The sequence below is a fragment of the Lineus longissimus genome, chromosome 4, assembly GCF_910592395.1.
Source record: "Lineus longissimus chromosome 4, tnLinLong1.2, whole genome shotgun sequence".
In the NCBI taxonomy this organism is placed as follows: domain Eukaryota; kingdom Metazoa; phylum Nemertea; class Pilidiophora; order Heteronemertea; family Lineidae; genus Lineus; species Lineus longissimus.
The window spans coordinates 10348624-10361045 of record NC_088311.1 but is presented as its reverse complement, the minus strand read 5'-3'; the positions used below and the strand labels follow the sequence as shown (position 1 = coordinate 10361045).

The 12422-nt window shown below is 39.9% G+C and overlaps 1 protein-coding gene across 1 annotated transcript; it reads left to right on the top strand.

The window, feature by feature from the left end:
* The first annotated feature begins 411 nt into the window (after positions 1-411).
* On the top strand, positions 412-11084 carry LOC135486102 (WD repeat-containing protein 36-like). Its single transcript, XM_064768622.1, has 19 exons — positions 412-610; positions 1094-1121; positions 1406-1506; positions 1818-1935; positions 2116-2303; positions 2616-2748; positions 3341-3516; positions 3850-3970; positions 4364-4513; positions 4786-4943; positions 5332-5446; positions 6191-6356; positions 6579-6767; positions 7109-7317; positions 7923-8071; positions 8519-8632; positions 9369-9453; positions 9698-9885; positions 10292-11084. The coding sequence occupies exons 1-19, from the start codon at positions 467-469 to the stop codon at positions 10439-10441; spliced, it is 2682 nt and encodes an 893-aa protein (XP_064624692.1). The 5' UTR covers positions 412-466; the 3' UTR covers positions 10442-11084.
* Positions 11085-12422: the final 1338 nt, after the last annotated feature.

The window sequence follows — 12422 nt, the reverse complement described above, 5'->3', positions numbered from 1 at the left end:
TCACAATCTCAATGTACACACATGCCTCAACTGACACAAAATAGTGCTAACAACAATGGCAACTTTCACAATAATTCAGCCATTTTTTCCTTATTCAAGGAGCTCTAAAGGAAAGGAAATTTATTTGCTTTAATCTGTGTAAATAATCTGATTGACCTTTGTAGATATTGCTCTCGCGGATGAAATATTAAACACCAGATTTTTACCATCGCGGATGCATCTTACCGGTGTCGTTGCTATGAGCGTTGCGAGGCGTTTTCTGCTGAAATAAAACCTTTTGAAAAAAAATTATAAACAAAACACAATTCAAACTATAAGAGTATTTTTTGTCATTCAATCATATCGAAAATAATAAATTTCTTTGGCGAAACAATGCAAACGTATCAATATTCGCTGCGAGCCAGTGTCATGGCAGCGCCCATATCAAAATAAGCCCACGTGCAAATTTCTCTTTTTCTTTTGAAATATGCCATTATCTAGCAAAATATTCAGTGGCTTCAGAGCTCTGGGTTTTTGTAGCAATCATGTTCCCCTCTGTGTTCGATATCATAGCAAGCACCAGGACAATTATGTTGTTACATGCGTTGGAAAGGCGTTTCACACTTACAATGTATGTACTTTTGTACATAGTATCCATATCACAATAATATGCATTTTTTGGCAATAGCTATAGTTATTTGACCAAATCAGTTAAATCTTTGCCAGCCTGCAGTTGTATCTTTATCATCTATACCCTTGAATCGTTGCATCCAAATGTTTACATGTGTAACTATACTAAATTATAGATGAATAGGCCTATCTTTGTTACAAAATGACGTCATTCTGAAGTCACACGAAACTTATAATTCTCCATGTTAGCATGGGCATACGAGGCTCAACAGAGGATGGTGTGACGTAACAATATCAACGTTGCATGATCGTTGTTGGTTTCGCTTGGATATGAGGAGTTTTTCTCGCCAATCTCGCAAAGCATCGTTATCGTTATCAAGAGTAATATCGAATGGAGGACAGCTTTTTGTAACTTTTCTTAATGAAACCAATATTTGATTCTAAATAAAATGCTGATTGTCACTCATAACTTATGTATTTTCAGTGCTCGAAACTCGGGATTGTTAGTGTCAGTAAGTATCACTACTTCAACCTCAATTTAAGCTTACCACCTGACCAAAAGAAAACATAGTGGAGAATAGTTTGATTCTGGATATGCCAGTGGTCAATATAAAAATTTGATAAAACCCAAAGAAATGGAAATCTTTGTGATTTGTCCTTTGCACAAATATTTGCTCTGATAAGCATTAAGAAAATGTTTCACTTCATTACCCTGGTTAACTGAATAGGACCAAACCTTAAAAAAACTCTTGTCTACATGAACATGTATGCTCTAATATTGATCCTTTATTTACAGGTAACAGTCATCCAGAAGATATCAGTTGCCTAGCTACAGATGCTTTATTGGTTTTCACTGCCTGTAAAAATGTTGTCCGGGCCTTTGCAAGGGGAAGACAGGTTAGTTTACCGTTCCTTAAAACCAGTCGACCCTCCTTGATTTGTACAAAAACAATTTGCATTACATTTTATTACAGTATGCAGCATGACGACATTGTCTTTACCACTGATTACAAACACAATTTTTGACTGACAGTTGTTTGCAGTGTCACACTGAGAGAGTTTGGGCTTGCATACACATGTTTACAAGGGGAAGAAAGTGCTAAAAAATGTTTAAATTGTGTGTACATACTAGTAATTGAACGTTCTCTGATTATTCCGAGTATTGAGCATGAGAAATAACCCGGACATTTATATTTTCAATATCTCAGGTTGTCCACACCTATGAAGGTCACGAGAAAGATGTCCATCTTCTTCTGCCGTTTGGTAATCATCTGATCTCAGTCGATGAAGATAGCTGTTTGAAGATATGGGATATTAGGTCTGAAGGTAAATCAACTCTTTGAAGATATGGGATATCAAGTCTGAGTGTAAATTAACTCTTTGAAGATATGGGATAGAGTCTGAACTGACGTTGAACTTCTGAAGAAGAATGAAACATCAAAGGTGACTTATTACCTTCATTGCGTGAAAACTAACTTTATTACTGTAATCATGAATTTGTTGCAGAGCTTTACTTGGAAATAGCCTTCAATAACGAAAGTTTTGAGATTACATCCGTTGTCCACCCCAGTACCTACTTGAATAAGATTGTCATTGGTAGTCGGCAGGGGTCAATGCAGCTATGGAACATCAAGACAAACAAGCAGATATTCACGTTCCCTGGATGGGGGCAGGCGATAACAGTCATGGAACAGGTATGGTTACTTCTTCTAAGTCGATGTGGACTCGATTAAACCCATTTGGGATCATCTGTTACTTGCCTTGAAAAAATTGCACATACAAAAGTACGAAGAATTTCAGTGAATAATCCCATTGAAAACATGGCGAGTGAAGTGGCTTGTCAAGGAAGTATTAGATGATGAGTAGTGAACCTGTGTGATCAAATCAGAGTTTTGTCGTCCTACTGTAGATTTAGAAATGTTAATAAACTCTTTTTATTTTTCGTTGAGTCGGTTTGATCGACTCAAATATATTGTCTATGTCATAAAATGGCATGATTCTTTCAGGCCCCAGCTATAGATGTGATGGCCATTGGTTTAGCAGACGGACAAATCATCCTTCATAATCTTAAGTTTGACGAGACGCTCATGAAGTTTACGCAAGACTGGGGACCAGTGACGACTATTGCATTTAGAACAGGTAAACACAGTGATAAATGGAAGTTCAGAGGCATTGTGTTCAGAGCTTTAGGCTCATAATCTGGAGGTTGTGGGTTTTGTCCTTATGTCTTAACCCTGAATTGCTTCGTCATTTCGAACGAGACTTAAAACCAGGGTTCCTTGTTTGTGGTTTTTATGCCAGGGCAAATATAAGACCTCACTAAGTGAGAAACATTAGTAGCATTTGTTTGGCTCTGCCATTGACCAAAGTTGGAGTCACAAGGCCCAAAACCTCGCATCCCGTCTTGGAGGAGAAATACTCACTGGAGAGTGCAGTGTTTATGCTGAAGAAGAAGAAGAAGCTACTTAAACAGCTTTTTTTGCAAAAGTGGTTATCACATGAATTTGGCCAACACCAAGCTTTCGAATGCTAATTTTGAAGAAATGTTACATATTTCACAATAATTATTGTGAGAAAAGTGTAGATAAAGGTGTTGGACGGAATTCACTTTTTGAAACTCACCCTCCATTTGAAGACGAACACGACCAGAATTCAGTTGAAGTAGCACCCGATCAACCAGCACATCACCAAACTCCAATCAAATCTTCGAAATTATGCAATTTTTTTGCAGATGGCGAACCAATCATGGCAACAGGAAGTGCCCCTGGACACATTGCATTGTGGAACCTTGAGAAACGGCGTCTGCTGTGTCAGATGAGGGAGTCGCACAGTGGCGCCGTCACTGGGATGAAATGTCTGCCATCTGAGCCGCTCATGGTCACGTCTTCGTCGGATAATTCGATCAAGGTTGGTATTATTGCGCAAGAAATGACACTTCCTTTACTTTATTAGTCTTAAAAGGCCTTTTTTATGATAGGCCGGTTACTTCTGATGAAGCAGATCAAGCCTTGGTATCAAATTGCCGGATGCGTAATCTTCGTTATTGTTCATTTCTTTTTTATTTCCATGAAAACTTCTCACCTTTTTTCAAGCAGTTTGTAAAAGTGTTTGGCTATTTGGCCTCTGTGGCAGCAATCTGCATGAAACGTGCCTTCCAATTTTTCCTATCTTATAATCTTGCTACAATCATGAATGGAGCAAGAAAAAAATACTTTCTACTCTTCTTTGTTGTTGTTTTAGATTTGGATCTTTGACAAACCTGATGGCGCCGGGCGTCTGCTCAGAGAACGGTCTGGACATGGTGCGCCCCCAAACAAGATACGTTTCCATGGCAACAGCGGAAAAACTATTCTGAGCGCAGGTGAGAACTTCTAGTTGTGAGAATAATTGATTGAGACTCTAAAAGATAATGTGAGGGAAGTTGCTTTTATGTATTTATACTATTTTCCTCTCTGATGATCACTTTGATCACTCCAGAACCCTGAGTATAACAAAATGACAGCCCATACTCTGAAACTCGAATACGCACATTAAAAGGAGCAGTTCCCATACTGATGTTTTCAAGTTTAATAAAGTCAGATTTATTCTTCAACCAGGGAATTCATTTGAGACAGCTGCTGAAGGTTTGAATTCTCGGATATTGGCCAAACCTGTTCCATCATGCCTCTAATTTGAATGAAAAATTTTCTGGCACATTTCCAAAAGAGCAAATAACTCGGCAAATAACCTCTGAACAGAAGTGGCTTTCTTTCAGCTCAAGACAGTACCTTGAGATCCTTTTCAACAGTCCATGAGAGACTGAACAGGAGTTTAGGCCGAGCTTCTTTCAACAAGGCAAAATCCAAGAAAACGGGATTGAAATTGGACCAGCATATGATGCCTCCCATTACTGACTTTGCCTCAGGTATGTTGTCTGTTAAATAGAGGTTTTTGTTTTCTCTTGGTTGAATCTAGAGAGAACGGGTTTAATTTCGTGTTTGCATTGTAGCAAACTCCAAATCTGACTGAGGACTTTTGAGATCAAAGTTACAATCAGGGGTTAAAAGGTTAACATTTCTGAATGCTCAGCCTCGGCCATACTAAGGATAATTTATTTGACCTGCCAGCTTTAATGCCGGGATAAACTCTTGCCTGATGAGCAGATGGACTAGCAGACGTTACCTTGTTTACTTTTAGAGATGAGTCGCCAGAGTGACTGGGACTGCATCATTGCCACACATCGCGGATTACGCGTGTCAACGACGTGGAACTACGACAGATCAACCATGGGCAAATACAAACCGGAACACGACAGGTTTTCACAGTCTAGGGAATATAATAAAGTGGTAGCACGGGTGAGAATCTTCTCAAATGTAGCATGTGTGGGGTTAAAATGAATGAGGTGATGGCTAATCAAATTCACTAGGGGGCCGAGTCACTTCTGTGCCTTTTTTAGGGGTGATGAGGAGGATGGTTTTGGTACCAGAAAATGAAGGAAAGAATTGAGGTGAATCAAGCATGTCGAAACCAATCACATCAACAAGATAATGCGTTGTTTTGAAAGAGAACCTCACCTACAGGTCATGGGAGATTCAATATGTCTGATCTTTTGAAATGCTACGTAATGACCTGTCGTTTCTGATCGGTTCGTTTTCTAGAAGTACCTCTCATAAAACGAAATTTTACAAAATATTCTTGTTTTCGAATTTGAATCAAAACTCAATTCATATTTTTTTCTATCAGTGTGTGACGATAACATCATGTGGGAACTTCGGCCTGATAGGCTACAGCTCCGGCCACGTCGACACCTACAACATGCAGTCGGGATTATATCGAGGATCATACGGCAAACCTACAGGTAACTTTAAAATTTCACATCATACATTGATCTAAAGAAGCAATCGATAACCGTCAGAATAGTCAAAGAGTTTCACCGTAAAAAGTGATATGCACCATATCCAACGTCTTGCAGTTATGTTTTGTCTTTCATGCAGAGAACAATCTACAGGGCACCAGTCACTTCTGAGGACAAGGCCTTGATTCCCTCTCTTCTCATCTAATAGAGAGGGTGACTCTCTATGACAATGTTGGTTTCTTCTGGGTTGCCTGGTTTCCTCCTACAGAACATATTGTCCAGATAGTGTCTTCGTAATGAGCCGGTTTAGCTCATGTGTCTGACTTGGTATTTTCGAAAATAGGTTGCTCCGTTCTACGGTTGGGTAGCAGATGTTTTCAGCTGGCTGCCTGGCTGTTAATGACAATCTCTGTTCACAAGGCAAACACCTTAAAGCAAATTTCGTACAAGCAATACAATGCCCTTCCCATGTCTCAATCGGTAGCAAAGCAATAACATCATTATCAACTCATATGCAAGTTTCTGAATGGAACCCTATTGCGGGCCCCATTGTCCACATGTTCATCAGGCGGAATCCAGCTAACAGATCTAGGCCAGACCTACAGACAGGAAATGAGCAGGTACACTTTCACCACCTGAGAAAATGTAGAAGTAGGCTGAATCGCTGGTCATGCGTAATCTCCTTCAACCACTTAGCCACTAGGATCAGTACACACCGCATTTCTTGAATGGTGTAATATTTTTCAGCGCATAGTTCCAGTGTTCGAGGTCTAGCTGTGGACGGCCTGAATCAAGTCACAGTCACCGCCGGCGCAGACAAACTGGTCAAGTTTTGGAAGTTCAAGAAGAAAGAGTTCTTATCTGAGATAAAGATGGAAGACCAGATTTCTCAGGTTCTTGCACACAGAGAGAGGTAAAGAGAAATGAGTTAGATGTTGGAAGATTTGTATTGAACGAATCGTTGGTAATTGTATTCATCTTATTCAGGGGTGGAAGTTTTCCAGTTTTTACCAGATTTCTGCATATACCGGAGAAAATCGCCTCCGAGTGCAGAGCGAACACTGGAGAAGAAGATTACTTTAGCTTTTTAGCTGTTTTGGCAATATTGAAAGTTATCTTCATATCTTGTTTGTAGCTCCATGTTGGCTGTAGCCTTGGACGACTTTTCAGTCGCCCTTATTGACATCGACACCAGGAATAGGGTGCGAGGATTTAGCGGACATAGTAACCGCATCACTGATATGGCATTTAGCCCAGATTCAAGATGGCTGATTACATCGTCCATGGATGCGACTGTCAGGACGTGGGATGTCCCCACCGGGAGGTGAGTCTCGCTGAAAGATTAGCCATCTTCTTTTCGGGGATGAATTTCAACAGGCTCATTTTGTCATTTATGTTACCAGAAATATAATAAGCTATTCATCATAGTCATCATCATCATCACCATCATCATCATCATCATCATCATCCTCATCAAAGTGGTGTCGTGGCCCACCTGTGTTCTATGTGCTTGTCTTAATGACCTTTATGTCATGACATCTGCACAAAATTCATATCATGCATCATCATCTCTGATATTTCTGATGATATTTATCAAGGAACAATTGGCCACACAAATATTTGGTAAATGTCATTCTTTTTTTACATTGTTTATCCTTCCTATAGGTTAATCGACTGTTTCATGGTGGATGCCGCTGTGACAAGTATGGCCATGTCCTCCTCTGGCGAATTCCTTGCCACCACACACGTTGATGACCTCGGCATATACTTGTGGTCAAACAACACTCTCTATAGCCACGTTGCGCTACGACCTCTGCCGTCTGATTATGAACCAGAGGTCGTGACGATGCCTACCACAAGACGGAAACAACAGAGTAAGTGATGGGTTTTTTGATGTACAGATTTGCTCCAGATGTATCCAAAATTTAGAAGTTTTCTTTGTTTTGGTAGTAAAAAGGGATAATCTGGTAATATCTATCAGACATCAAGTATGTCTAATTATGTCTTATGGACATCACCAAAAGATGTCAATTTGAGAAGTTAGATTCATGTAAAATCCAATCATTCTTATGGTATCCATTGTAGGTTAACCGATTTGCTGACTTTAATCATGAAACTCAAGTTGTTTTAGTTCACCTTCTGACTCCTAGGTGGCAACCACCTGCTCTTTTCAGTGATGCCACCTAGGACATGATTTATAAACTATAAAACTTTCTTTCACTTGTGCTCAGTTGACAATTTTTCTGGTTATCAATGTTTCTAATTAAGAAGCAACTATTTTTACAGGAACGTTAGTTTTCTGGTGAAGTAGCTTGGTCAAGGGCTTGTCAGAGGAATGGAGATTAAACTGGTTTTTCAGAGAGTCCAACTTACAAAGTTTTCATTGTAAGCACTCTGCCCCCACTGATCAACCCACATTTGAAGAAATGTACAAAGTCTCCTGGTCTAAGTTTTGATCGTTAGAAATATATCTTTACAGAGGTTGAAGGTGAGGAAGATGGTGATGATGCAGATGAAGAGGAATTCTCAGACTTCAAATCTCCAGAACAGATATCTGACGAGCTTGTCACGCTATCTTTGCTACCAAATTCAAGATGGCAGAATTTGCTCAACTTAGACGTGATCAAGGTGAGAATATTGTCGTATATTAAGTTAGCTGGTTTAGGGGCAGTAAATGTTCATTCTTGGTCAGATTTTGACAAAGTAAGTATTTTTAGATACTTTGGAATAAGGCGAATTTTAGGTTAGGTGAAATGTAAAATTTGATCCAGCTGCTGCATTTCCTGTATGAAATCCTAGAAAATGAGAGTGCAATTTTTGGTGAAATGGACTACAAGAGAGTGACCTTGTTTGCTGGTATTCCTCTAGTAAAACAATGATGCGTTTCCACTTATTCAGAAGTAGTGATATGGCTGACTTTGCGAATTTTAGCAAGACATTGGATGACTATCGACTGCTGGTAGTTGTTTTGAGTTATTTTCAATATTCTGTATATTTTATATATTTTCACCAAACTTGCAGTGCCTCTAATTTTTGCATACCTCCTGTCATACTATTTCATGACTTTCATTTCAGGCACGAAATAAACCCAAAGAGCCTCCTAAGGTTCCAAAGGCTGCTCCATTCTTCCTACCAACCATAGCCGGACTGGAACCAAAGTTTGCCAAACCGGTCGAGACGACAGATGAGGTGAGTGAAAGAACTTCAACTCAAGTCCATTCATAAATGATTTGTCTGCATTGCTTTTGAATCCAGAGTGCAAACCACTGGTTGAATTTTCCCCAAATCCTTGGCTGATTCTTGCACGATATTGTATCGCCACTTCTGCGTTGTATCGCCATTCACGTCATTACGTTAAATCCCATTAACTCTTTCACTGCCAGCGGCGGGAGGTTTAAATCAACATAGAATCAATAGTTTGGTTAACTTTTTGATGAGTAGATGGAAACACTGAGATAACGTTTTGAAACGTTATTGGCAATTTAGCGACCTATTTTCAATAACGTTTTAAAACGTTATTGGCAGTGAAAAAGTTAAAAGTGGCAATAAAGCGCACTACTCACAACGTGGCCATACAATATCGTGCAACGTTACATGTCAGCTGTACCCTGTGAGACAGCCAATACTTCAAGTTAGTATAAACTATCAAAATATTGAGTTGAGAGCTGAGCGTCAACAAGGACATTATCAGCTCTATAAGCAATATTGGACGATTGTAATGTAAGTAGGAGGAAACCGGAGACCCCGGAGGAAACCTACGCTGTCGAAGAGAGTCGCCCTCCCTATCACATGAGTGTACCGGGAATCAAACCCGGGATCTCAGAGGTGACAACGCTGATGTTACCACTGTGCCACACCAACAGCCCAAAACTATTCAAATGGAGAATGTTCGTCTTTATATCCAATGATACGTCTTCTTCTCCAGACTCCGTCAAGAGTGTTACCGACCAACCTGATGTCTTACACAGATTTGGGAAAACTACTCCATGGTGCTGACAAACCTGAGGATTGTAAGTATGCCTCCTCTGCATCTAAGGGGATTGGGTTTTTTCGGGATGCCGGGTAGGCCAAAATATAAAGTTCAGATTTTTTTGGACAGGGATTCAGGATTATCCTGAAGGAGTTTGGTCCAATATGTTTATTGAAAATAGGATTAATGATTAGGTCCCACTCCCACAGATTCCCTGAGTTAGGGGGCCATGTTCCCAACTACATAATCCTCATTTGATTTTCCCATTCCACTTGTTATTTCAGATGAGGCAGTCTTGAATAAGCTGAAGGAATGTGGACCGTCCATGATCGATATGGAAATACGCTCACTCTCCCCAGAAGGCGGCGGCTCGGTTCATCTCATGAGCCAGTTCATGAAACTCATTGAATACGTTTTATCAACAAACAAAAATTTTGAGCTAGCACAAGCCTATGTTGGATTATTCTTGAAGGTACTTTGTGTTTACTTTCAGTTTATCTCTTTAAAGCCCAAGGCCATTCATTCAAAATTTGAAATTTGAAGTTGAATGTGAAACTTTTCAACTATGTAAACACACTGAACATAAATTTCAACATTACTGTTGTGAATAACTACATTAATATTCTCGGTAGGTCTTTTTTCATCACGTTGACATGTCTGTTTGCTGTACAGGGTCAATGTTTATAACTATTTACTTGTGGCACAGACTTAAACAGTGTGGTCTCTTGGTTTGTTCTGGCAAGCCTGTATTCATGAAAATTTGAGGTCTTTTCTGAAGTGATTTTCGGGTGGGTAGTTTGGTTCATTCAGCTCTAGGTGGTGACATATGCTAGATTATTGTCTTTCCTGCACGTCTCACCAAATTTCCTTTCTTTTAGGTCCACACCGAACTGATCGCAGCAGAGCCTGACCTACTTGAGATGGCTCGGAAATTGAGTGGAAGTCAGCTTTCCGCTTGGACGAATCTACAAAACACGTTTAACCAGACATTGTGCCTAATAAACTATCTGAAAAGTGCTACTGTATGATAGTGCACAGCTGCTTCAAAAACGGTCTGAAAAGTGCTTGTGTAGGATATTATCAAGTGCTTCATAAACTGTCTGAAAAGTGCTACTGAATGATAGTGTCAAGTGCTTGGGACGTTTTGAATACTGCCTTTCGAAGATGATGCAAGACATGTAAATGACTTCGATCAGTTTAACAAACACCTTCACAGAATAGGCTTACAAGAATCTGCTTAATATGACTGTTGAGCTGGAGCCCAAGCTCATGTGCTTCAGCCCTGCTCCCTCATAAAGGGAGGAATACTGGCCAAAGGACACCACACTGACCACAAAGCTCTTGTGCTCAGTGGCGGAACTCTCTAGGACAGCAGACAGTGTTACCAAAAATGGACGGACTGCCTGGGGTGCGTCTCAATAAAGCCGGACACAGAAGAAGAAGATCAAATTTACACTCAAAAGCAAAGTTTACCTAAAAGTCACTTATGATTCTTTCACATGGCAAATAATTTTACAAATTGATGACTGAATGTAGCCTACTCTTCGGAAATGGCATTTGCACAATTTAGAAGACATGTTAGCTCTGTACATACTGCTGGATGTAATTTTTGAATGAGTTATTGACCTTATATCAATGCAGTCAGTTTGATTTACACCAGAAATAAAATATATTGATGCAATATAAGTGTTATCTAATTTGTTTAATTAATGTACATGTACAAAATGAAACAAGGTTTGTCGTGCGAGTCTGCAGGAAGACTGGAGTCTCCACCCAACAAGAAGCCTCAGTGCACCTACATTGCAAGTGCCAAGCTATCTGCATACAATGTGCCCATCCACACTCCCATATGCAGGCTTTCCACTGCTGAATATACTGGTGATGACATGATACTGCAAGCCCTCACTTACTTTACTTGGGCTATTCATCCCCGGTGGGACATGGGGCCACAACACATACCCTTAGTCGTTTTCTGTCCTTGGCTGCCCATCCTTGTCCCACGTCAGCCCTATCAAATTTAGCTCATCGGAAATTGCTTGTCGGAAATTCAGTACATCATACCCACCGTGCGCGAATTTAGTCCATTATACGGATTGATAATACAGATCGATTATATGAGCGCCCTCTTTATACAAGAGAAGTAGTAACTAAATGTTTGATGATTATGTTAATTTCACCTACCGGTATATTTAACATATTCAACATAATGGCAATTTTGTTTGGGACAAAACAAATAGCTCCCTGGCTCCATCGGGTTATGATCAAGCCAACTTAGCCTGTGCTGTCTGATTTGATTGGCAAGATCCTCAGTCTGAGTCCTATCAGGAGGGCTTCATTTGAGCATGCTTAAATTTTGTGTTGTGTAGTCATCGGGTCTAATATAGGAGGAACAAATCCCTAGTTATATCAAGAGTCTCCTGCCAAATCCAAATCCAATATGTGGTTTATCTGGAGACCATGAAGCTAGTCATATAAGAACAAAGTTGGTGGGAAAACTAGGGACAATCAAAGAGGTTGGGTCATTGTTGACATATCACAACCCACAATAAGGAGACAAGACACAAAGTCACTATACAAGTTCAATGGACAGCCTTTATTGAACTTTATGCCATTGTTCTGCCTTACTGATGACAAACAATATGAAAGTCCCACCAGTCAGGATGTGACTTTGTCCCCATAAAGACAAATTTGCGTTGGATGAAAAATTTAATCAAACACTATGCAATCTCTTCATACAGCTTGATCATTGTAAAGAGAGGTTTTTGTGTTTCCATCACAACAGTGGTCATGTTCTCTGCAAGGAGGGTTTTTAAAGAAAAGTTAATTCTAGGGTATGGACCATGACAGTGTACCTTTATGCAATACATGCATGGCGGAAAAAGAATCCTTAAAACCAGCTGAAGGCAGAACAGAACTGGACTTTGTCACAACTTTATTGGCAATCTTGTTTGGGACAAAAAATTGGCTCCCTGGCTCCATCAGGACATGATCAAGCCATCTTAGCCTGTG